The sequence below is a fragment of the Peromyscus maniculatus genome, chromosome 11 (assembly GCF_049852395.1).
Source record: "Peromyscus maniculatus bairdii isolate BWxNUB_F1_BW_parent chromosome 11, HU_Pman_BW_mat_3.1, whole genome shotgun sequence".
In the NCBI taxonomy this organism is placed as follows: Eukaryota; Metazoa; Chordata; class Mammalia; order Rodentia; family Cricetidae; genus Peromyscus; species Peromyscus maniculatus.
In genome coordinates this window covers 81,375,689-81,401,670 of record NC_134862.1, presented here as the reverse complement: position 1 = coordinate 81,401,670, position 25,982 = coordinate 81,375,689, and the positions used below count along the sequence as shown (strand labels likewise).

The following is a 25,982-nucleotide window of genomic DNA, read 5'->3' as shown; positions in this document are numbered from 1 at the left end:
TACAGTGCACAGTAGGACTGCATTTTCTGCTGGATTGTATGACATGTTGAACACTGGAAACTTAGAACCACTACAATAAAAAAGGAGGAAATAGAATAGGTATAAGAATAGAAAAGAAGAATTATCCCTTCAAAGTCCAGTATACATACACTCACTACTTCTATACTAAGGAAAAACAGATACTCTTTCCCTTAAAACTCGACTACTTAATAGTTCAAATGGCAAAGAATAGTACAAGCCACATTTTCATCAGAAGGTGGTGAGTGGTGATAGTTTTGCCTGGTACAAATTCCTATGCATAATTGCAATGGACACCAGTGTGGCATGATGTGATTTGATTTCTCTGCCTGTTTTCTTCTGTCCCTGGGATTGTTCACATAAACCCATCTTTTTGTCACAGTGGAACTAGCGGGTGGTTATCAAGCCTGCATGCCAGTGTTTGCTACCATGAATGTTTCAGCATGATGCAGCTGGCATTCAAAGCACAGTTCCTTTGGCCAGGCATCCCAGAGGTTATATCTTCCAGAGACACAGTTCTGCTTTTTAGGGATGCAGCATTTTGCTGTAAAGGTAGAGTTCTGATAAACTGTAACTCTTCTAAAAAAATCATTATTTTCTTATTATTCTGAACTGTAGACATTTAGGTCTATCACTCTACTCTGCCACAAGGTTGCTCAAGGCATTAATGACAAAGGCTAAAACTTATATTACCAAATTGGGATATTCTCTAGCTAGGAGCTTTCTGTGATCTGCAAGAGATTTTGCAGACATTAGTAGGAAAATATCTATGGCACAAGGCCACTAGCAGTCCCAATAGGGGACCTCCCATTCTCCTCATGGACACCTCTGCATCTGCCATAATGGGATTTAAACTGAGGAGGTTTGTTCAGTGGGAATCCATATTTGATAGAGAAGACATAAAAGGCTGGTTAAAGAGCCCTGCTTGAGGAAGTGCAACAGATGAAAGGGTTTAGAAGAAGAAATAAGTCAGACTTGCCTCCTCAGTTGCATCACAGCTACATCTTTGGAGCTGTTGAAATCCAGCTGACGTAGGAATCGGTCCTTTACATAATGCAGCATATTGCCATGCACAGCATAGGCTGGACGCTCACGTTCCAGCTTAAACACAATCATCCCACCATCATGGCCTAGAGAACAGAGAGAAGAGAGGAAACAACCAGCTGTAGGCAAAAGGACTGCTAGAAATAGGAGATACACAGAGGAATATATTCACATGCTAAAAGGGTAGGGGGCATCTACTACAGTGTGGAGATGAATTGTGCTTCAAGGGTTCACAGGTAGAATCTTGGTGTGAGATGCTGAGGTAGTAGAATCTTTAAGAGATGAGGCTTAGTAAAATGTTACTAGGTCATTAGAGAAGCACCCTGGGATTCATGTTCTTGCAGGACCCTGGTCAGTAACCTGGGGAGAATGCTGCTATACAAAGAGTACCCTGAATTCTCTCTGGATTTCCACCTGGTCATGTGATCTCTCCCTCTTGAACACTCCTATCATGATGCTGTGTCATACTGTGATTGAGCCAAAGGAACAGTCATCAAAGGACAAATAGCTGGGCTGCTCAATCTTGGATTTTCAACCTCTTTAACGGTAAATAAAAGAAACACCTTTTCTTTTTCAGATCTATTTATTCTTATTTTATGTCTACATGTAAGTACCTGCATTCGCATTATATGCACATTGTGTATGCCTGGTGCATGAGGAAGCCAAAAGAGGGTGTCAGATGCCCTGGAACAGGATTAACAGGCAGTTTTAAACTACCATGTGGGTGCTGGGAATGGAACCTTAGTCCTCTGTAAGAGTAGCAAGTGCTCTTCACCCATGAGGCATCTCTCCAGCCCAATCTCTCTTTTTTTAAGTACCCAGTGTGAAGAATTTTGCTACAGCTATAGATAACAGGATAATATAACATCTAAATGCATTCCTAAACTCTCACAATTCTTAGAACCTTTTTCCAAGTAATTTTCTGTCACTCATCTCCTTGCCCTTTCTTCTTGAACCCAGGACCTCATACAAGCTAGGAAAGCACTCTACCAGTGAACTATATTCCCAGCCCTGTCAGTCTTCTTAATATTATTTCATAATACCATATTTAAATACATTCTTCTGTGTGTTCTCTGAAGGCAGAATTTATATTATTTTTTCATTCTTCCTAGTCCTTAGCAAATAAGAAAATCATAAAAACTATCTGCTTAAAAAAGTGAATGTTGGGCTGGAGAGATGGCTCAGTGGTAAGAGCACTGGCTGCTCTTGCAGAGTACCTGGGTTCAATTACCAGCATCTGCATGTCTACTCACAACTGTCAGTAACTACAGTTCCAGTGGATCCAACATCCTCATGCAGACATGAATTCAGACAAAACACCAATGCACATAAAATAAAATTAAATAAAATCTCTAAAAGAAAATGGATGTTAACTTTTTTCTACACTTATTTGTTCACTGGGCGAGGGCACATCATGATATATATATATATATTACAGAGTCAGTTTTCTCCTACCCGGTGGGTCCAGGCTTATTGGCAAGCACTTTTACCAGCTGAGCCATTTTGCCTTCACATGAAAGTTGACTTAAAAAGCCTTCATGAAACAAGTAAGTAAATTTAAAAAACACAACAAGAACCTTTTTGTTTCGTTTTTTTGAGACAGAGTCTCTCTACATAGTACTGGCTATTCTAGAACTTACTCTGTAGACCAGGCTGGCCTCGAATCCAGAGATCCTCCTGCCTCCACCTCCTGTGTGCTGGGATTAAAGGCATGGGGTACCATGCCCAACGTAATAACAAAGCTTTTATAATTGCTTTTAAGAAAATGTTTCCAGGTGGTAGTGGCACACGCCTTTACTCACAGCACAGTGGAGGCAGAAGCAGGCAGATTTCTGTGAGCTTGAGGACAGCCAAGGCTACACAGAGAAATCCTGCCTGGAAAAACAAAAAAACAAAAAACAAAAAAACAAAAAACAAAATACAAAAAAAAGTAAAAATAAAAGTTTGTACTTTTCTGATTAGCATCATTCACCCCTTAAATAATCTCATTTTTATATTTCAACTGCCTGCCCACATATAAGCCAGCTTTATTTTCATACTCAAAGTCTTCCAGTGACTTCTTCTAAAAACTTGATTTTTTTTTTAAATTTTATTTTTCTGTGTACGAGTGTTTTGCCTGTATGTATATCTGTATACCACATATGTACCTCCAGAGGTCAAAAGAGGGCATCTGATCCTCTGGAACTAGAGTTATGGATGATTGTGAGTCACTGTGTGGGTGCTGGAAGCCAAACCCAGGTCCTCTCCAAGAACAAGAGCTCTTAACACTGAGCCATCTTTCTAGCCCCTTTCCAGGGGCTTTTAATTCATTCTGAATAAACTTTGTTTACTTTTGAGGAAGGGTTTTTCTATGTAGACCAGGCTGGCTTTGAACTCACAAAGATCCACCTGCCTCTGCCTCCCAAGTGCTGGAATTAAAGGCATGTGCCACCACTGCCCAGGCAGAATAAAATATTAAGCTCTAGACACTGTTGTGGAATATTAATTTAAGATGTGTTACATTTCTTTATACTGTGGAATATTTGTTTAATGATGCAAAGATTTGTGGCATTCTTTTTTTGTTTGTTTGTTTGTTTGTTTGTTTTCTCTGTGTAGCTCTGCGCCTTTCCTGGATCTCGCTCTGTAGACTAGGCTGGCCTCGAACTCACAAAGATCCACCTGGCTCTGCCTCCTGAGTGCTGGGATTAAAGGCATGCGCCACCACCTCTCGGCTGTGTGGCATTCTTTTATGTTGCATTTGTTTAACTCTGTGAAGCTATGTTACTTTGCCTGTCTAAAACACCTGATTGGTTTAATAAAGAGCTGAATGGCCAAGAGCTAGGCAGGAGAGGAATAGGTGGGGCTGTCAGGTAGAGAGAATAAATAAAAGAAAAAGAGGGAGGAGTGAGAAAAGAAGGAGAGGAGGATGTCAGGGGCCAGCTACCCAGATACACAGCCAACAACAGAGTAACAAGTAAAGAAAGACATATAAAATAGAGAAAGGTAAAAGCCCAGAAGCAAAAGGTAGAGGGATGATTTAAGAAAAGCTGGCTAGAAACAAGCCAAGCTAAGGCTGGACATTCCCAAGTAAGAATAAGTCTTCATTTATTTATTTGGGAGCTGGGTGGCAGACCCCCAAAGAGCAAAGAGTAAAAAAAAAAAAAACAACCAACTACAAGCCATAGCCTGCAAAATCTGATGTAGTCTTACTTCCTACTACTTAATGCCACTGGCATCTCTAATATTCCCCTACCATGCTAGGAACTTCTCTTTTTTTTTATCCATTCCATGTTCTTTGCCTATAACAGTCTTTCTTCTCATTCATTCTTGTGAACACTCAGTCTCAACCAGGAGTACACACACTGTCATCACCTTCCTTTTTGCTTCATTTTTGTTCAGAGCATTTTCAAACACACATCACTTTATATACTTACTGTTTATAGTTTATTTCCCTTAAAGCTCAATCAAGACAGGGACTCCTTTTTTTTTTATTTGTTTGTTTTTTTGAGACAGGGTTTCCAGGAGCCTGTCCTGGAACTCACTCTGTAGACCAGGCTGGCCTCAAACTCACAGAGATCGGCCTGCCTCTGTCTCCAGAGTGCTGGGATTAAAGGAATGAGCCACCATGCCTGGCAAGACAGGGACTCTTTTATGCACTGCTTTGACACCAGCACCCAGAGTAAGGTCTGATATTTATAATGTATTTGACAAACAAATGAATTAGACTTGGCTTCTAGTTTCTCAGTCTGAGAACTCTATGTGTTCAATACAGTCTCCTAGGAGCATCTCCAAGTGAATGAGCTGAAGGTTAAACAGATCTGGGTAGAGAAAAACACTAAAGAACACCATCGACCAAGAGTAAGAGAGGTAAAAATGAGAAGAATTTCAACTAAGTGGCTCTGAGAGTTCTGCTTCTTTTCGTCATTCTAAAACCATGTACTGGAGACAAAGCCAGTGGAAAATCACTTTCAAACCTTACAAACGTTTAACTAAATCAGAGGGGTAGGAGGAGACATGGTCTTTACCTGCTGCAAACAGGTTAAGGTTGGGATGAGCAGCTAGGACCCAGAAACGATCATGATCCCTGCGGAAAGTCTGAACCCCAGTCCTAGGAAACGAAAACGTACACAAAGAAAACTGTTAATTAAGAATCTTCAGTACATCATACACAAGAAGACTGAACAGGAAGCATATAAGCTGACTTTAAAAGTGCATCAGGCACAGAAAACAGTGTAAATGAAGTTATGTATCAGGATACAGTCTTCTTCAAACGAATCCTTTATTGTGACTTGTCAGTTTCTTCCTTATCATTTTCTACTGTACTTTCATCTCACAATTCTTACCTCCTTAGCTAAACATTCAAGATAAGGAAAAAACCCAGACAAGTTTAGAGAAGAAAAAGAAAACATGGAGAGTTCTATCTAATAAATGTGTTGATATTTCAGTCTTCAAGGTCTGTTTGCTTGTTTTTTATAGTAGTGGGTATTAAATTTAGAGCCTCATGCACTATAAGCAAGCATTTTTTACCACAAAGAATTATACCCTTCAAATTTTCATAATGTAGGACTTGATTTTTCTTCATGCTAAAGAGAAAAAAGAAATATTCTAACTTTTCGATTTTCTTTTTAAAACAGTATTATTGTATAAGATGTGTGTGCACATGGCTTACTCGTGTGGAAGTGAGAGGACAACTTTTGGGAGACGACACTCTTCTATTGTAGGTTCAGGGATTAAAGCATGCCATCAAGCTTGTATGGAAAGCTGAGCCATCTCACTGGCCTTTTTTTTGAGACTGGGTCTTAGGTAGGAGGTTGGCCTCCTACTCACCATATAGCAGAAGTTGACCTGACCTGATGATCCCCTTGCCAACACCCAAGTGCTGACATTACAGGTATGTGCTACCATGGCTGGTTTCTAATCTGATTTTCAAAGACAGAGAATAAGACAGAGAAGGGACCTGCTCTTGAGTTTGGTCACATAACATAATTTCCTTACCGCTTAGACATATCCCAGACTCGAATACTCTTGTCCTCAGAATTGCTGAGGATCAACTCTTGGCGAGGGTGGAAAACAGCACAAGACACATTGTTGTAATGGCCCCGGCAGGTGTCAACCTCCCATGCCTTTGATTCTGAAGAACAAAGGAATTATCACAATTCTATGTAACTCTGGGATCTATAAAGCCAACATCCTTAAAAAAAAATTTTTTTATTTGTATTTTTAATTATGTGTGTGTATCTGTGTGTGGGTTTGTGCATCTAAGTATAGTGCCTGTGGAGGCCAAAAGGTGGCACTGGATCCCCAGAGCTGGAGTAACAGGTGGCTGTGAGACACTCGATGTAGATGCTAGAAACCACAATCAGGTCTTCCACAGGTCCACTGAGCTGTCTCTATAGCCCCAATGTTTCGAAGAGACAAAGTTTTGCTATGTGGCTCAGGCTGGTCTTGTACTTGTGATCCTCCTGCTTCAACCTCATACATGCTGAAACTGCAAGGATATACTGCCACATGATCTATAGCTAGCTGTGATACTCTTACAAGTGCTAAGAACTACTGCAAAATACTAATTTTTCCCCAAATGGTGCAAAGTTTTTTGTGTAAGTCACTTCTTTTTTATGTATTTTGTTTGTTTGTTTTGTTTCATTTTGTTGTTAGTTACTCTGGCCCCAACACCCTCTTTTTTGAGGTGACACCAAGTTTTTTCGTTGCATAGGCTGGCTTTGAACAACTAGGAACAAATAATCCTACAGACTCAGCCTCTTGAGTAGCTGGAGCTACTATCACATGCTATCTCAGCTCTAAGTTTCCTAGTTTTGCTGTACATTTCTGTTCTTTTATTCTGAGCCCCTACTGACTGCAATACCTATATTAAAAAATTCTTTATGCTTTTATTCTATTTTATCCTCTTGGTATATGTCATTAGCTGACATTTTAGAACAATATAAACTCTATAGCATGGAGTTTTCTAGTCACAAAAATATAAACAGAGTCCTGAACACAATCTAAAAAAAAGTTACTATTTGTCAAATGCTTGCATTTGCATTTTTACTCTTAACTATGCTCATGTCTCTCAAAATCAGGTAACAGTCATGGGGGAGAATGGAAGAGATAATGACTATGGACTTAGAACTAGCAGGAAATAATCACTTAAGGCCAGAAAACAGATCAAAGTCAGAGAACCTGGCTACTTTCCCTTGCTGGCCAGCGGTCACTTTCTTGGATATGGCAACACCGCCGCCACCTTACTCACCATTCATGCGCCAGATCTTCACTTGCCGGTCGTCTGCCCCAGATACAATCAGGGGCATAGTGGGGTGGAAGGCAGCCCAGTTTACTCCACGATCATGACCCTGTTAAGAAGAAAAGGTGGGTCTTCCAAAACAGCTTTAGAGACACAATTCACAGCAACCATGTTGGTGGTTTCTTTTTCTGCATATGGGCACTCTAATTCGGGGCCTTGCACATGCTAAGCTAGCACCCCACTACGGAGCTATTCCCCAGCCCTCTGAAACACTCTTCAAGTCAAGACTCAAGGGACTGTGCCACTGTAAAGATCATTTGCTGTTGTTTTATTTTCATTTGATTTGGTTTTTTGAGACAGGGTCTTGTTGCATAGACTGAGCTGGGTTTGAACTCCAGACCTTTCTGTTTCAGTCTCCTGGAGTACAGATATACGGCATTATACCTGGCTTATTGTAAAGGTCTGGACATTAGAATAACCATGTCAATCTGTCCACTACTACTTCAAAGTCTCATGGGTCATTCCGAAGATTTCCACCAGGAATTGTTTTATTTGTATCTAGGATGTTTTACCTTCCTTTTGACTTGTCTATGCATGTTTTATTTCTCTAAGTAATTGTAACATCTTAAGTATAAAGACCTATTTTATAAGTTAATGCAGAAGTTTTCAAAGTATGATCTGGAATCCCTTGGAAGAGTTCCAAGATCCATCTGGAAAGTCTGTAAGTTCAAAGCTATTTTCCTAATCCTAAGACTTTATTTGCCTTTAGTGTTATTATCTATGTTTTCCATAGGATACATGATAGGTAAAGACATCAGTGTTCTGACAGCTAATGAGATGTATGCTGACAAAGTCCATATTGTTAAAGGTTCTCAGTTTTAGGCTGGGGGTGTAATTCAATGGTAGAGCATCTGCTTACTGTGTGCAAGGTACCAGGTTCAATTCCTAGCACAAAAATAAATAAATAAATGAAGGAAGGAAGGAAGGAAGGAAGGAAGGAAGGAAGGAAGGAAGGAAGGAAGGAAGGAAAGAAAAAGAAAACAAAACAAAAACAAAAACAAGGGGCTGAAGAGATGGCTTATAAGCTAAGAGTACTGACTTTTCTTGAAAAGGTCCCAGGTTGGTTCCCAGCAACCATATACAACTGCTCATAACTGCCTACAGCTCCAGTCCCAAAGGATCTAGTGCCCTGTTCCAGTCTCTGAAGGCATTCATATGATACAGATATATTTGCAAGTAAAACACTTTTTTAAAAAAACTGTTTTATTTCAAGTATGGCTAAAATTGACAGATATAACACACAAATAAACTCTTTGGAATTCTTATGAAAATTTAAAAGAGTATAAAGACAAAAAGTTTAAAGATGATGACTTCAAGATAGCCTCTACTCTATTTACATAGCTGTACTTCATTGTTTGATGGAATTATGGATAAGGTAGTTGATTCAGAAGCATTTTTAAAGGGTATTATTAATTTGTAAAAGCATCTGGTTTCCAAGTTAGAGCCACGTTTGGAGCCCAACTTTCTCTGCATACACCTGGACTTTGGCCAACTGTGTGATTTCTCTAAATCTCATTTTTTTCCATCTGTGAGATTAAACAGTACACATTTAGTGAGTAGTTATATGGTTTAGACTCTTTTTTTTTAATTTTAGAAAAATCTAGTTTCTTTTTCCTCTTTCTTTTTTGACATGATTTCTCTGTATAACAGTCCTGGCTGTCCCAGAATGTTCTTTGTAGACCAGGTTGGCCTTGAACTCAGAGATTTGCCTGCCTTTGCTTTCCATGTGCTGTACCACCACTAGAAAACCTTGTTTATTTTCCTTGTGCTTTCTATTCCCCACTATGGTGATATTTTATTTTGTACTAAAATGTTATTTGTATGTTAATAAATAAAGTTGCCCAGAGGGTCAGAGCTATTAGCAAGCCATAGGAAAGCTGGGCAGTGGTGGTGCATGCCTTTAACCCCAGCACTTGGTAGGCAGAGCTAGGCGGATCTCTGTGTGTTCAGGGATACAGCCAGCATTGGAGACACACACCTTTAATCTCAATACCAACCATAGAAGACCTGGAGGTCTGTACAGACAGGCAGTGACGAGGCAGTCATGTGGTTGGGTTTACAACCAATGAAAAGGCAGAACTGAAAGTCTTTATAAAGACTTTAACACAGGAAGTAGCTCTCCTTCGGAGAGGTATGACCACCGCAGGAGGAAGGGTAAGGTTTTAGCTCTTAGCTCTGACCTCTTGGCTTTCTTCTTTGCATTGGTTCTGTGTTTCTTATTTAATAAGACAGTTGGTTATATCTACACCCCACCATGAACAAAGTTTCTTATATATACTGGTTCATGGTCCTTCTCACTGAATTTCTTTAAGGATCCCTCCTTCCATAAGACCTAAGATTGGGCTCTGCTTTGTGACAGTGACAGAGCACATGTCTAGTTTTCTTCTTTTCTCCCCACTGGATTTGTAGATGACATAACACTCCCTGAGATGACACATAATCTCCCTTTCATTGTTGGCTTACTTACAGTTCTATTCTCCCAACCTCAGATAGTGCCTGGCACTGAAATCCTTGCTAAAAGAATGAGAAATGTGGGCCACCGAGACGGCTCAGTGGATAAAATGCTTGCTCCCTAGGTCACAGTTCAAATGCTGGGACGCACAAAAAGATGGAGAGAACCTATTCTACAAACCTGTCCTCTGGACTCCATACATGTGCTGTGGCACACATGCCCACACACATCACACACTCATACAGAGCTGAAAATGAAATGAACAGCATATTGAGATGCTCCCCTAGAGGGTAGCACATACTCACCAACAGCAACAGAAATAAATACCTCGAGTACATGCTTCACCACTGCATCTGTAGTTCCGAACAGGTCAACCCCAGTTATTCCTCTCACATCTGACTCCACAGCACCAGGAGACAAATTTTTTTTCCTTAGACCTTTGGAGGGTTAAGGAGTGGGATGAAAGATGCAAATATAATGTCATAAGAGCAAAGTAGCAGAACCACATAAAGGTATACTGAAAGACTAAGATAAAATGAAACAGTGGCAAATACACATGGGAGGAGGAAAGGTGCTCATAAGAATCTACCTATGTATACACTAGCTCCTTCCTTAACTCTTAGAAGACCCCCTACTGGGAGCCAACCCAAATTTCCAACACAACTCAATTCATTAAATCTCAACTCAAAGGGCTGTCTGTCTATTTCAGATTAATAGTACTTTCCATTCTTCAATCTTCCCCAAACGTGGCCTCAAATGGTAATTATTAAATGTCTACTTTCCCATCATCTTAAATTTTTTGTTTTTACTTTTTAAAAAAAAATGTATTTTATTATTTGATGAGTATGGGTGTTTGCCTGCATGTACATCTGTGCACCACCTGCATGTCCAGTGCCCTCAGAGGCCAGAAGAAGGCTACAGATCCCCTGGAATTGAAGTTATAGATCTTTGTAAGCTGCCAATTGGGTGCTGGGAATTGAACCCTCAGGTCCTTTGGAAGAGTGGTCAGTGCTCTTAACCACTGAGCCATATCTCCAATTCTCATGATAAAAGCAATGTAAAGAAATACCCCGGGGGAGATCGCATTTCAGTGTTTTCCAAACTGAAAGCAAGTACAGAAACGTTGCAGATGCATCGCAGGACTACACATATTAAAACTGCTATCTAGTATGGAAGAACTATTACAAATACTGTGAGAAGATACAGCAATAAGGTACTAGCAAAAAGTATACTCACACTTGCCCCTTGGACAGGACACCAAATAATTAAAACTGTTATGATTTTTCATGTTCTTGCATAAAAGGCTACTTATAGATATAAACATATGTATTTTTCCATTAAAACCTATAGATGCTAGTTTCACTGGGAGAATTATTTTTTGTTGATAATTTTTTTATTGTTTTGTTTTGTTTGTTTTTCGAGACAGGGTTTCACTGTATAGCCCTGGATCTCCTGGATCTCACTCTGCATACCAAGCTGGCCTCAAACTCACAGAGATCCACCTGCCTCTGCCTCCTGAATGTTGGGATTAAAGGTATGAGCTGCCACCGCATGGCTGATAATTTTTAAATGATAGGCAAAAGACACCAGGATAAGAAGTGTCTTATTTGTGGATGAGCCATGTTTATGATTCATCTACACATCTTTAAAGGATGACTACTTGAAGTAAGATGTGGTAGCTTATACATGCAATTTTAGCACAGGAGGTAGAGACAGGAGGACTGCCACAAGTTGAGCCTGGGCTACGTAGTAAGTTTGAGGCTAGCTTGGGCTACTGGGCAAAGCCCCATTTCAAAAAGCAGGGAGGGGTGGGGGAAGGCTGACTACTTGTGTTAAAACCAGAACCAAAATTACAGTATAAAGTACCAGTATCAGATTTAATTCTGATAACAACCCTTAGAGATAGGTAATACATGTATATCATACCAAATTATATATAACAAAACAAAATTGGGATGAAAATCCTTTTAAAATATTTGGGAGAAAAAATGGTAAGATAAAGTTACCTAACACTTATTAAACTTTCTAAACAGACACTATTTTAAAACAGGGAATAGAGGCCTAGAGAGATGGTTCAGTGGTTAAAAGCACTGGCTGCTCTTCCAAAGGTCCTGAGTTCAATTTCCAGCAATCACATGGCAGTTCACAGCCATCTCTAGTGGGATCTGATGCCCTCTTTTGGCATGCAGGCATACATGCAGACGGAGCACTCATAGATAAACAGGGACTAAGTAAAACATATGATTGTAAATAAAACCTAAGATGCTTCAGACTAAAATGTGGCATCTGCGGAGAAAGAAAAAAAAGGTTAAAATTGAACTTACACCATTGTTGTAAACTACACTGTATTTCTTCTGTTAGGATTGTACCTAACTTCAGCATTGGAGGAGCAGTTTACATTAGTTAATGCCTAACTCAAGAGAATCCTTGTAGGTATGAGGAAAAAAGAAGCACTCTCCTCAAGCTTCACAAATACATGATCACAAGTATGTCCTTTACTTATTTCATTTGTCCCTTTAACAGGATCTGTCACCTTTTTCTAATGAGGCTAGTTTATGAAACAGGTTCAAAGAAAGATACAAAAGCAGACAGCTGTGAGGAATTTCACCTCCAATAAGCTTCAACAAACACATTAAAAAGAAAGCTGTACGACAGAATTGAAGCCTTTGTTGCACTTGCCTGCAATGATCCAGGAAAAGGGGAAGGGCGAAACAGATGAATAGTGACAGGCAGTGAAAAGATACTTAGAGAAGAAATACTTGAGCCTTCAACAAGCCAGTCACTAAGACTGAGCGACAGATGGAAAATTTCTACAGCAGCTACCCAAATCCAGAGGGAGAAGAGAACACTCTCAGAATGGACCAGTTATTGTATGCCTCCCAGTGGGAACCAGAGGAAGCAGGAAAGAGAGAAGGATGAGAAAAGGATTTGGCAGCATATTAATATATTTTAGTGGATATTTCAAAGAGTGAGCCTGAATTACATGGGCTTGACATGCAAAGATGTAAGCATATTAAAATAATTTAACTGACAGTTTACTTGGAAGCACAAGTTAAGACAGTAACCCATCTTCCACAACTAGTTTTTAAAACTCTTCCCCTAAAAACAAATGACTTTTGCCAGGCTAACAGAATATTCAGGTTACAGTAAGCTCCAGGGGTTAAATCCACATGGGAGAGGTGTTAAGGGATTGCTTTGCCTTTAAAGAGTTCTACATTCTCTTGTTGCTATCCACTAACTTAGAGTGCTCTTTCCAAGAGAGCCAAAATAATCAGAAATGTCACAGTCCCCTAAATTTGGAAGCACTCAGTCCTTTATTCAGAAGGTGCTTTCCTGTCTTGGAAATATTATTGTCAGTCCCTAAGAGATCAGAAAGCTGTTTTCTCTTACTGTGTTCAGACTTACCTGAACTAAAGCAAAATGAAATTCTGAAGAGTATGCTAATTTTGAAGACAGGAAGATGTAAGTGTGAAAAGCCTAACCCAATGCTCTTCCACTTATTTAAATACCAAAGCATCTCAAAGGGATTACTTTAAGTCAACAGAGTCAGCAGAGAAATGATAAAGAGCATTCACATTAGTATAGCAAGTTAGCACAATATTCTCACTATAACATTTACCAATTACAGCAATTGCAATACCACATAGCAACCCATGCAATTCACACATTCAAGAGCAACACAAAACCCACTAAGGTCATACTCTCCCTCACTCCTCTAATCTAAGGTCCTTAATTTTGATGTAAACATGTTTTCTGCCTGTAAAAAGTGAAGAAAATACTTCTTGCCCTGGGCATTTCACGGTCACAAATGTGACCTAGTCACTTTACTTGCCCAAATTGCTTATTTTAATTAACAGATTTATAAATATATTTCCGTAATCACTTTAGCTAGACCACAGGGAACATTCTGTGCTAGCAGCAGGTGGCACAAGTGGTTCTTTCAGAGTGGAGCAGCATAAGGGTTGGACATTCTCAACCAATGTTTTAGGGATGAACCCCTGATGCCTAAAGACAACAGTTTGGGAATGAAATCAACGTATGCTCTAGGATAGAATTAGCTGTACACCGTTCCTGGGAGAACTGAGAAAAGTCACTCAAGATACTTCCTCTAGGGGCTGGAGAGATGGCTCAGCAGTTAAGAGCACTGACTGCTCTTCCAGAGGACCTGAGTTCAGTTCACAGCAACCACACAGCAGCTCACAAGTGTCTGTACACAGACATATGTGCAGGCAAAACACCAATGCACATAAAATAAAAATAAATAAAAAAAAAAAAAAGATACTTCCTCTAGCACCTTTCTCACAGAACTCAAACTGTTCTACATAACTTTCCCTGATCAGCGGGGACAGCATGAGCTGGGAGCCAACCTCATTAGGGACATATATCCTGAGAGAGGGTGTCTTGAATGTGTGCGAGGAGAAACCCTTTGGAAAGCCACAGCTGGGTTACTGCAGAGTTAATGCTAAGCTCCCCAGCACTGGCAGTGAGGAGAGGGCACAGGCTCACAGTGCCTGTACTGAGCTCCTCCTGTCGGCACAGCTGGTCACATCTGGGTGTACTTCAAATAGCCTAGTCAGTCTGACAGAAAACTGCAATGGCAAAGCCCTAGAGGATGAACATAACTGCCCTATCTCCAAAACAGTCTTGTTTACACCACTGTCTTGCAATTCTAAGCTATTGAAAACTGCAGAGACAGCATGGTACAATGACCCCACTCTCCAACTGCCCACCTCTCTCCTTGACTTGTTTTTTCCCCTTTTGGTTTTGTTGAGACAGGGTCTCATGTAGCCCAGGCTGGCCTTGAACTCATTATTTAGTCAAGAATGACTTTGAATTCCTGATCCTCCTGTTTCTACCTCCCAAGTGCTGGGATTACAGCATGCATTTTCCTTGGTATAATACATAAATTGTAATTGCTACTAATATGTTCCAAATGTTGTATTCCAGAATCTGTTCTTTTCCCTTGCTATTCACTAATGGTTTATAAAAACAGCGACTACTAAATGGTCCTAGACCAGCACTGTCAGAGAGAAGCTGGGTGTTTACCACTTTAGTTGTATAAAGAGAAAGCTAACTCCTTTACTTCCATAGAGAAGCAGGTAAGGAACCACAAGGGCCTTCCTGTTTTGGGAAGAAACATTGTTTTGCAGTCTCATGACTTTCCTAAGAACTCAATCACTTAGAATAGAAGTGTCAAAAAAAGATAATTCAGTGAGTTTTTGTTTTTGGTTTTAATGTAACGGGGTAGCGCAGCACAGCATTTAGTCTCAGTTCCCTATTCCAGCATGAAGCCCCTCCACACATGCCGTAGATAGAATCTTCTCTCAGTATTTAAATTCTCTGTGTGGCAACATTTTAGATCTCTGTATGACATTAAACTTTCAATCTTTATCCCAAAAATCATTATGTATAAATTATGACAGGAGGAATTGGCCTAATTATCCAAAGCTCTTAGAAAGCTCATTGAATAAAAAATTTGCCAATTCCTTCCCTCTCTCTGTTCCTCACTATAGAAAAAATCTAATAGGGAGACATTTCTATTTATAAATAAGACAACAGGGTTCACAAATCCTGTTGTTTATTTGCATATTCTCATTTTTCTTTTCTTCTTTTTTTTATAAAATGTGTATCTTATTTGAGGGGAAAGCTTGGTTCTTAATCATCTTAATTTAGATGTACATATTTTAATGAAAATCTGAGCTAACTAAAGAAATCAAATTAGCTGCGTAGAGTAAGCCACTTTCACAGGAAATACTGCTAACATGAAGAACATCAAAGCAGATTCAATACCTTCAAAAACAAAGATAATACGCAGGAATGGAATATTCTGAATTTTGTTGTTCTAAGCCAAATACCCTGGCTGTTTTAAGCAATTGCAGTTTTGCGCCAGACATGACTAGATTGTCCCCTGAACTTGGGCAGCTCACCAGAAATATCCCAAACGCGAACAGTCTGGTCCAGGCTAGCTGACACCACCAGGTCCTCAGAGGGGTGGAACTGAGCACACATTACATAATGGTTGTGTCCCGTTAACACACTGCAAAGAAAAAACATGAAATTAAAGGGAGAAGTCAACAGGCTCCTAAGCTAAACACCTTTCTTCATAGTCAATGGATGCTTTTCTGATCATATTTCTGTGGCAGCAAAGTAAGTCATCCTAACAATTCTGAACTAGTAATAAGCAAGCCACCTGTGCAAACAACCGTTCTTTTTTTGTTTGTCTGTCTGTCTGTTTGTTCTGGTGGTTCTTTCAATCCCGAGTGCTGGGATTAAAGGCGTGTTCAGCTAATAGCTCTTTTTGAAAAATATATCTTTTTTTTGGCCAGGCATTGGAGGCACACGCCTTTGATCCAAGCCAGGAGGCAGAGGCAGGCAGGTCTCTAAGTTTGAGACCAGCATGGTCTACAGAGTGAGTTCTAGGACAGTCAGGGCTACACAGAGAGACCCTGTCTCGAAAAACCAAACAAACAAAAACAAAAACAAAAAAACATAAACAGACAAAAAAAAATTTTTTTTAAATTAATATTATTTTCTTATTAGGGAGCAGCAGCAGTGGGTGCCACATGGAGTCAGTTCTCTCCTTCCATCTTTATATGGGCCAAACTCTGTCACCAGGCTTCTGTGGCAACTCTTTGCCTACTCCAACAGTTCTCTTTTCTGACACTAATTGTTTAATATTTAAATATTACTGATTTCATGGAACTGAGATTACATAACTCTCAGATTAAAGACTTATGAAGATATGAAAATAAATGCAATCTTAGTCCAAACACTAAGTAAGATTCATTGTCTATATCCCAACTCAAGCTTTATGAGAATAGAACTGAAAAGGAACTAAACCTTCTACTCCAAAAGCCTAGTTATATGACCTACCTTCTTGTTATCACAAATCCAGTCTGATATTATTATATTTAAAAGAATCCTACAAATATGATCAGTAATTAATCAGCAGACATGGCCTGAGAAGTGGCTGATTATAAATACTTAGAAAGAATTAAAACCCTTTTTTGAGGCTACTGCCTCTTGGTTTACCAGACACAGGTTCTAGACTGCCAGTTCCACACTCGAATGGTCTGGTCATCTGAGGCACTCAGAATCCAAGGATATTCCTGAAAGACATTTCAGATAGGGCTCTAAACAATTTTGTTCTGTCAGGCCAGAGCCTTGTGCATGCTTGACAAGTATTCTATTACTGAGTTACATCCCCAGCCCTTGTTTTTTTCAGACAGGGTCTCACTATGTAGTTTAGGCTAGCCTTAAACTATGTAGCCACAAGTGCCCAGCTTCTTATTCATAGTTGTAGCTCTAGTTTTTAGTAAAGAGACATATACATACTTTCAACCTTTCTATGTGGCCTTGGCTCTTCTGGAACTCACAATGTAGATCATGTTGGCCTCATAGAGATCCGCCTGCCTTTGCCTCCCATGTGCTGGGAGGCATGCCTTTAATGCTAATCCCAGCACTTGAGAGGAAAAGGCAGGTGGATCTCTTTGAGTTTGAAGTCAGCATGGTCTACATTGTGAGTTCCAAGACAGCCAGAACAACATAGTGAGACCCTGTTTCAAAAAACAAAACAAAACAAAATCCATGTCCCTAATCCCTACCCAACACCTTTAATTTTTTAAGGAAATAAGTAAATCAATCAGTAAATACTTGCTTACTTGAATTATAGCACTGAATTATAAAGAGATCTTAGACATGACGGGATTAGACTAAGAGGCCAGGCATCTCTATAACTCACTCCCTAATCTACTATCAAACCAACAAATGGCAAGGCATGGTGGCTCTCACCTTTAACTCCAGCACTTGGGAGACAGAAGCCAGTGGGTCCCTGAGTTAAGGGCCAACCTGTCTATATAGTGAGTTCCAGGGCAGACATGGCTACATAAAAGCCCATGGAGAGAGAGAGAGAGAGAGAGAGAGAGAGAGAGAGAGAGAGAGAGAGAGAGAGAGAGAGAGAGAGAGAGAGACTTGAGAGAGAGACTTAGAGAGAGAGAGAGAGAGAGAGAGACTTGAGAGAGAGACTTGAGAGAGAGAGAGAGAGAGAGAGAGAGAGAGAGAGAGAGAGAGAGAGACTTGAGAGAGAGACTTGAGAGAGAGAGAGAGAGAGAGACTTGAGAGATTAAAGAAGGAAGAGGAAGAGAGCCTGAGCCTGGCTAAGGAAACAGGTTCTACCAGATCCTCAAATCCATGGACAGAGGAACCTAATTGTTAATACTTCAAAATGTTTATTAGTTCATCCAAATGGTGTCTTACTTTAACCTTCTGGGCCTATCTAATGCTTAATAACAGCACCACACATGGGATCAGCCTTCTCACTTTTATTTGACAGATCAGCGAACAAAATAAAATCCCTACATTTCTCTACAGAAAAGCAATGACTTCCTCTTAGAGCCCACTGGATTCAATTAAACTGAGTATAACCTCAGTTGTCTATCTCTGTCTCCCTAGCACTGGTACTACAACTCTGCGCTACTACACTTGGCTTTTTTTAAATTTTTATTTCTTTTATGAATGTTTTGTCTGCATGTATATCTGTTTACCACATATATGCCTGGTGCCTGTGAAGGTCAGAAGAGGGCATCGGATTCCCTGGAACTGGAATCACAGGTGGTTGTGAGCCACCATGTGAGTGCTGGGAATTGAACCTTGGTCCTCTGCAAGAGCAGCCAATGTTCTTAACCATCTCTCCAGCCTCCATGCTTGGCTTTTTACATGGGTGCTGGGGATTGAACTCATATCCCTATGTTAGTGAGGAAGCACTTACCAACTGAACTACCCCCTCAACCCTAAAGCATGGTCTCCTGAGGCTACAGAGACTACTGCTGGGGACAGAGCTCAATGGCAGAGCATTTTGCTGGTATTCACAAGGCACTAGGTCCAATGCCCAGCATGGCAAAAAACAAACAAAAGGAAGGAAGGAAGGAAGGAAGGAAGGAAGGAAGGAAGGAAGGAAGGAAGGAAGGGAAGGAAGGGAAGGAAGGGAAGGAAGGGAAGGAAGGGAAGGAAGGGAAGGAAGGGAAGGAAGGGAAGGAAGGGAAGGAAGGGAAGGAAGGGAAGGAAGGGAAGGAAGGGAAGGAAGGGAAGGAAGGGAAGGAAGGGAAGGAAGGGAAGGAAGGGAAGGAAGGGAAGGAAGGGAAGGAAGGGAAGGAAGGGAAGGAAGGGAAGGAAGGGAAGGAAGGGAGGGAGGGAGGGAGGGAGGGAAGGGAGGGAGGGAGGGAGGGAGGGAGGGAGGGAGGGAAGGAAGGAAGGAAGGAAGGAAGGAAGGAAGGAAGGAAGGTAGGTTGGTTGGCTGGATGGTCAGTTGGTCAGATCAGGCATATCGATTACTATGGAGAAATTACAGCACGTTGCATAAAGAAGGTCAACAGCCACTTACATGATGAAAAAATGTGGTACGGATATAATCCAAGTGCCCAAGCAACGTGAAGAGGCAACGCCTAAGTTTGTAATTCCAAACCTGGAAAGACAGAAATTCAACCATAGAATAAGATGTAAACACCTTGGACTTCTGAAAGTCTCATCAGGTTCCTCTTCTTTGCTTGCTTGAGACGGGTTCACATAGCCCAGGCGGTCCTCGCACTTGCTATGTAGCCAACAATGACCTTGAATTGCTAATCCCACCTCCAATTCCTGAGTGCTGAGACCCAGTTTTAGATGGGGCTAAACTTCAAAAACATTAGGTAAGTATTCCACTTAAATGAGCCACACCCCCAGCCTTGAAATCTATTCTTGGAGAGATAAAGTTGCTGCACTATCTTTTACCTTTATTGTAATCAACCTTCAAAGAGCTGCCTACTTCTATTGACCAGCTCACCTAGCATTAAGGTGCTGCTATTACTAATAAGCTCCTAACTGGACAATCTAAAGGTTTCTTCTTAGTCTGTATCTTACTCTGACGACTTCACCTTTCCCCAGACTGCCTTCTTCCTGGGCTTTTCCTTGGTTTATCTTCTCCAAACTATAAAATTACTCTTTCCTATACCAATACTTCTTTTCTCCTTTAAGTAGAGTTGGGGTTTAATAAAGATATCTTAATACAGACTTAAGCACAAGGGATAAGAGAAAGAGAGGTACTCAGAAGAAAGTAAGACACACCCAAGAGCGTGAATATAGGCTTCTCAAAAAGTCACAGAATGTAAGACATCCACACATGGGAATGGGCTCAAGGGAATGTTGTCTCTCTTTCTTAGATTATCATTTGCCTATCATTCAAACTACTCCCTGTGCAGCATCTTCGACACTAAGCTTTAGCTCCCTCCTTCCTGCTGACAAATTCCAAATATCTTCAGTGAGTCTCCTAGGTACCTCAAGCACATTAGAACCAATACAGAATGATCCATTCTCCCAAACTCCAGAAAACTGTCCCTACTACAGATTTGTCTTTCCAAATTAATGACCTGTTAGGGCTGGGGATGTAACTCAGTGGTTGAGTACTTGCCAAAGACACATTAGGCCCTAAGATCAATCCCCAGCAGTGAGGAAAAAAATACAGCAATGGTATCTCATTCACTTTTCTTTATCATCCTTCCAATATCCACCATAAACAACCACTGGTTCTTTTCTTAAGCTCTCATATCCATCTCCTTCTCTCCATTTCAAATGGTGTTGCCTAGGGTCAGGCTCTGTTCACTTTCCACAGCATTTATAAAATAGTTTCCTCATTGGTATCTATGTCTTTAGTCCTTCCCAATTCATCTAATCTTTTCTTTGTTATTATTTGAGTAATTAAAAAAACTAAAATCAATTTAAATCTTATACCACTCCTATATATAAGCCCCAGTCTTGGTTCCACGCTTGTGTGATAACAAGAGAACTCCCGAGCACTGCAAACATACACTCATGATCTCACCTGTCTTCAAGGTCGCTCTCTCTTCGGCCCCTCTTTCACCATCTCTACATTTTCTCTCTCTAACAGGAGCTGGAGATTCTCAAACACATCTAGCTATGTCATGCCCATCTCTGAACCTGGGCTGTTCTTTCCTGTTTTGAGTATTTGTTATATCACTCACCAAACTGTATGTCTTAGTTAGGGTTTCTATTGCTACAATGAAACACCATGAGCAAAAAGCGAGTTGGGGAAGAAAGGGTTTATTTGGCGAACACTTCCACATCACTGTTCATTATAGAAGGAAGTAAGGATAGGAACCCAAACAGGGCGGAAAACTGGAGGCGGGAGCTGATACTGAGGCCATTAGGGGTGCTGCTTACTGGGTTCCTTCCCCTGGCTTGCTCAGCCACCTTCTTATAGAACCTAGGACCACCTGTCCAGGGATGGCAGTACCCACCATGGGCTGGGCCCTCCCCCATTAATCACTAAATGAGGAAATGTCTTACACCTGGATCTCATGGTGGCATTTCCTCAACTGAGGCTCCTTCCTCTGATGACTCTAGTTTGTGTCAAGTTGACACATAAAACCATGCTACATGCTATCATTTGAGTATACATTTATCTCTTGTATTAGAATAAAAGCACCTTGAGAACAAAAGTTACTTTGTATTTATCTATTCAATTCCCACACAAAAGAAGTTTCTAATATATAATAAGTATTCAATAAGTGTTTGCAGGATAAGTGTTTTGGATAATGTTAGAAGTCTATAAAGTGAATTCTCCTGTCTTTCAGTTCCTTAATTCCCAAACCTTACCACATTCTCCTATCCATTATTCCCAGCTGTGACAGATCGCCTGTACCTTAATCTTATAGTCATCTCCTCCAGAGACGAACAGTGGCTGCTGCTTATGGAAGTCAATGCCTCGCACTGGACCTAAGGAAGAAGGCAGGCAATGTAGGTTAAGGACAGTTATCCTCTACTTATTTGTGTGTATGTGTGTGGTGACGGTGCAGAGGTCACAAGACAAACTGCAGAGAAATTCTCTCCTTCTACCATATGGGCCGTGGGGCTGGGACTCAGGTAACTCAGGCTTGGCAGTGCTTGTTTATTACTCTCTGAGCCATCTCACCAGTGCCTAGTAAGAATCATTTCCATTTAACAAAAGTGCAGACCCATTTTTTTTATTTATTTTTTTCATCTTTAAAAGATTTATTTATTTATTATGTATACAGTGTTCTGTCTGTACACCAGAAGAGGGCACCAGATCACATTACAGATGGTTGTGAGCCACCATGTGGTTGCTGGGAATTGAACTCAGGACCTCTGGAAGAGCAGTCAGGGCTCTTAACCTCCGAGCCATCTCTTCAGCCCCCAGACCCATTTTTATATATCTACTTTTCATTAGCTTAGATCTTTGAGGGGTACACCACCACATGGATTGTATCCAATGGCCTTTGCAGGAAGGTTGCTTCAGAATTTGGCATGAATCATGCCACTGTTTCTATACCTGAGTGTGTCCTTTCCCCAGATCACTCTGGCTTTTGGTTTGCCTCCAGGAGTCGTGTGTGTGTGTGTGTGTGTGTGTGTGTGTGTGTGTGTGTGTGTGTGTGTGTGTGTACACACACACACACACACACACACATATGCATTCATGTCTTTCCTAAGTAGAATTGTTTCATCTCGGCCATAAACACCTTCAATTTTAAGAAGAGTTGTGTGCTCTCTTTGGTTTCAAAGACCTCACTATAGCCAGCAAAAATAACCTTGCACCACAGCCTTCCAGACAGATTTGCCTTTTAGATGTTCTGTACCCAGCAGGCCTCCACAGGTGCCAAGATGGTAGAAAGAGCCCCAGTAAGATTCTTCTTTTGTTTTTGTATTTTTTGTGGGGGGTGTTGAGACAGGGAATGATTATTTGGGGAATGATTAAATCACTCTATAGGATGATAAATACTCAGCCTTTAAGAAATATTCATCTTTATTATGTGTATGTGCATGTGCACATGTGAAGTGCTAGTGGAGGCCAAGAGAGAGAGAGAGTACCGGATCCCCTAGAGCTGGAGTTACAGGTGGCTGTGAGCCCTGGATTGATGTGGGGCAGGGAACTGGACTGAGGTCCTCTGCAAGAACAGTTAGCACTTTTCACCACTGAGCCATCTCTCTAGCCCCAATACTTACATATTTTAATATTCCCCTAGAAACTAACTTACCATCATGTTCATCAAACTTGTCAATGAGAGTACACATCCGATAGTCCCATAACTGGATGACCCCATTGTGTAAACTGGTCAGGATCCAGGGTCTTTTGGGATGAAAACTAAGGCCTGGGGAAGGGTGAAAAAGCAGAAAATCATACAATGAGGTAAGGCCCCTGATGTCTTCCTTTGTCAAGTCTGGTAAAAAAGGAACAACTAGATTAACCAGAGGCTATCCATCTATTCCTTCAACATGCTTGATAACTTTTCCCCTAATTTTTTTCTTTTTTCTAAAGATTTCTTTATTATGTATACAGTGTTCTGCCTGCATGCCAGAAGAGGGTGCCGGATCTCATTATAGATGATTGTGAACCACCATGTGGTTGCTGGGAATTGAACTCAGGACCTCTGGAAGAACAGCCAGTGCTCTTAACCTCTGAGCCATCTCTCCAGCCCTCCCCTAATTTTTAAAGTATGTCTGTGTAGCCCTGGCTGTCCTGGAACTCACAGAAATCCGTTTGCCTCTGCCTCCCAAGTGCTGGGATTAAAGGGGTACAGCATCACTACCCAGCTGATAACTAGCTTTTTATTGGATACCAAATACAATAAATCTTATTGTTGGGCATTTCTTTAAACATTGCTGGGCTTTGTTCTGAGGTGCATCTTAGCTGGAATCACCTGACAGATATGACCTTAAGTTTTGTTACTGTGAATCTACAGCTGCCTTTATAGTCTAGGTCTAATTGGAACCACGGCTAAGGGAATACCCACCAGAGGGTCTCTAGAGGATGTTCAATAATGGCAGGAAATTTCATCTCTCCAGCCCCACAAGAAATCTTTGTGAGCACAGACTATTTTCAGCATTGTGTGAGCTCCAGGGATAATTGCTCTGCTTTCTCTTTTCATTCTTTATTTAAAAGTTATTAAGATTCATTTTTGTGGGGCTGGAGAGATGATTCAGAGGTTAAGAGCATTGGCTGCTCTTCTAGAGGTCTTGAGTTCAATTCCTAGCAACCAAAAGGTGGCTCACAACCATCTATAGTGGGATCTGATGCCCTCTTCTGGTGTAAAGGTGTACATGCAGATAGATCACTCATAGACATAAAACAAATAAATCTTTTAAAAAAAGATTTGTTTTTGTATTATTTTTAATTATGTGTAGATATGTGTCTGTGTCTGTGTGTGTGTCTGTGTGTGTACACATAAGTGCAGGTACCTATGAAGGCCAGATGTGTTGGATCCTCTGGTATTGGAGTTATAGGTGGTTGTGAGAACCCTGACATGGGTTCTGGGAACTGAACTTGTGTCCTCTGGAAAAGCAAGTGCTCTTAACCACTAAGCCATCTCTCTAGCCCTCAATTATCATTTTTTCTCTTTTTAAAAAAGACAGACCTCACTCTTATGTCTAGGCTAACCTAAAAATCACAATCTTATCACCTCAGCCTCCCAGTGTTGGGATTATAGGTATGTATAACCACCATAACTATCTCAATTTTTTAATACTTTTTTATGTGTACGAGTATTTTGCTTGTGTCTATGTGCACCACATGCATGTCTGGTGCCTATGGAGGTCAGAAGAGGGTGTCAGATCCCTTGGAACTGGAGTTACAAATGGTTACGAGCCACCACGTGGATGCTGAGAACTGAACCTGGGTCCTCTGCAAGAGTAGCAAGTGTTCTTAACACCACTGGGCCATCTCTCCAGCCCCACAATTACCTCCTGATGGCTCTTTTCTAGTATCTTTTCTTGGATATTTTTCTCACATGGATGTACCTATCAATACTCTAACAAAGGCCTGAGGGAACCATACAGACCTCTAATGCTCCCTCTTTTCTGGTATTTTTCAAGTGTATTTTAGCCATCTTTGTTGCCCAACTGCTAAGCTCCTGTTCCTCAGCTAGACCACAGGATTCTTCCCTCTTCCTTCATTACAGCCTGGAATCTCTCTCTTAAGCACTAATCTAAACACACACAGGACTCACCCTGTTTATTTCCCTTCCCTAAAGAAATAATTTCCTGTACTCTTCACTGACCAATGTCTGAAACTTTTGTAGTTCTGTTTAGTTGTCAGCGATTTATGGCGGGAAAGCAAATCTAGTCCTTGTTACTCCACCAGGATGATAAGACGACAAACGAGAAGAGCTGCTGACAGTCTGAAGTGTGTCCGGGTTTGTAATGCAGCAACACATCAACACAGGCCTTACTATTTTATGGACATGAAATTATATGATGCTATTTTGTAAACCTTTCTCACTTAAATACATGACATAAATGGTTTTACACTTAACGGAAACTCATTCTTTTTTCTTTTTTAATAACTGTAAGGAACAATGGCACCAAACTTAAAATTTTTAATTACACTGATTTATTTACTGGGTGTATGCACACGTGTTTTCATGTGGGTACACACATACCATGGTGCATGTGTGGAAGTCTGAGGACAACCCATATATATACATATATGGCTGTATATATATGTGGGCTATATATCGAGACATTGCCTTTAAAAAACAACAACAAACTGGCGGTGTCAGTTCCCTCCTCCTACCATACGGGCCCCGGGGACTGAACTTCGGTCACCAGGCTTGGTGCAGACCTTTAACCACTGAGTCAGCTCACTAGTCTAGCACATCTTAAGCTATTTTGGAATTGGAGATTTACTTCAGTGGGAGAGGGGTGGCTTGCCTAGTGCCTTAGGCGGGGGTGTGCATGCGTGCACACACGCGCGCACACACACACACACACACACACACACACACACACACTCACAAGCTGAGCATGGTGTCACACACCTGTAATCCTAGCATCTGGGAGGCTGAAGCAGAAACACAGTGAGTTTGAGGCCCACATGGGCTGTAAAGCAAGATTTTGTCAAAAAAATAAAATAAAATAAAATAAAATAAAATAAAATAAAATAAAATAAAATAAAATAAAAATAAAGAAAGAAAAAAAAAGAAAAAGAGACAAACAAAAATAAAAACACCTTTATCTTAGAAAACTTGTAAATTTCACCTCTAGTTTCTGGCTATCAAAAGGATCTGCTAAAGCTGGGTGGTGGTGCACACATTTAATCCCAGCACTCAGGAGGCAGAGGCAGGCAGGTCTCTGAGTTTGAGGCCAGCCTGGTCTACAGAGTGAGTTCCAGGACAGCTAGGGCCA

General features: G+C 40.8%; 1 protein-coding gene across 1 annotated transcript in view; it reads right to left on the bottom strand.

Moving 5' to 3' along the window:
* Copa (coat protein complex I subunit alpha) overlaps positions 1–25,982 on the bottom strand; it is a 47,591-nt gene that overhangs the window by 18,369 nt on the left and 3,240 nt on the right. Inside the window, exons 2-12 of the mRNA XM_042258627.2 lie at positions 22,838–22,951; positions 21,487–21,560; positions 19,174–19,254; positions 16,827–16,903; positions 15,722–15,831; positions 10,122–10,231; positions 7,292–7,391; positions 6,037–6,172; positions 5,067–5,149; positions 998–1,148; positions 4–70 (exon numbers count right to left, since the gene is read on the bottom strand). Of these exons, the coding sequence (XP_042114561.1) occupies positions 4–70; positions 998–1,148; positions 5,067–5,149; positions 6,037–6,172; positions 7,292–7,391; positions 10,122–10,231; positions 15,722–15,831; positions 16,827–16,903; positions 19,174–19,254; positions 21,487–21,560; positions 22,838–22,951 (1,103 nt within the window). The remainder of the gene's footprint in view (positions 1–3; positions 71–997; positions 1,149–5,066; positions 5,150–6,036; positions 6,173–7,291; positions 7,392–10,121; positions 10,232–15,721; positions 15,832–16,826; positions 16,904–19,173; positions 19,255–21,486; positions 21,561–22,837; positions 22,952–25,982) is intronic.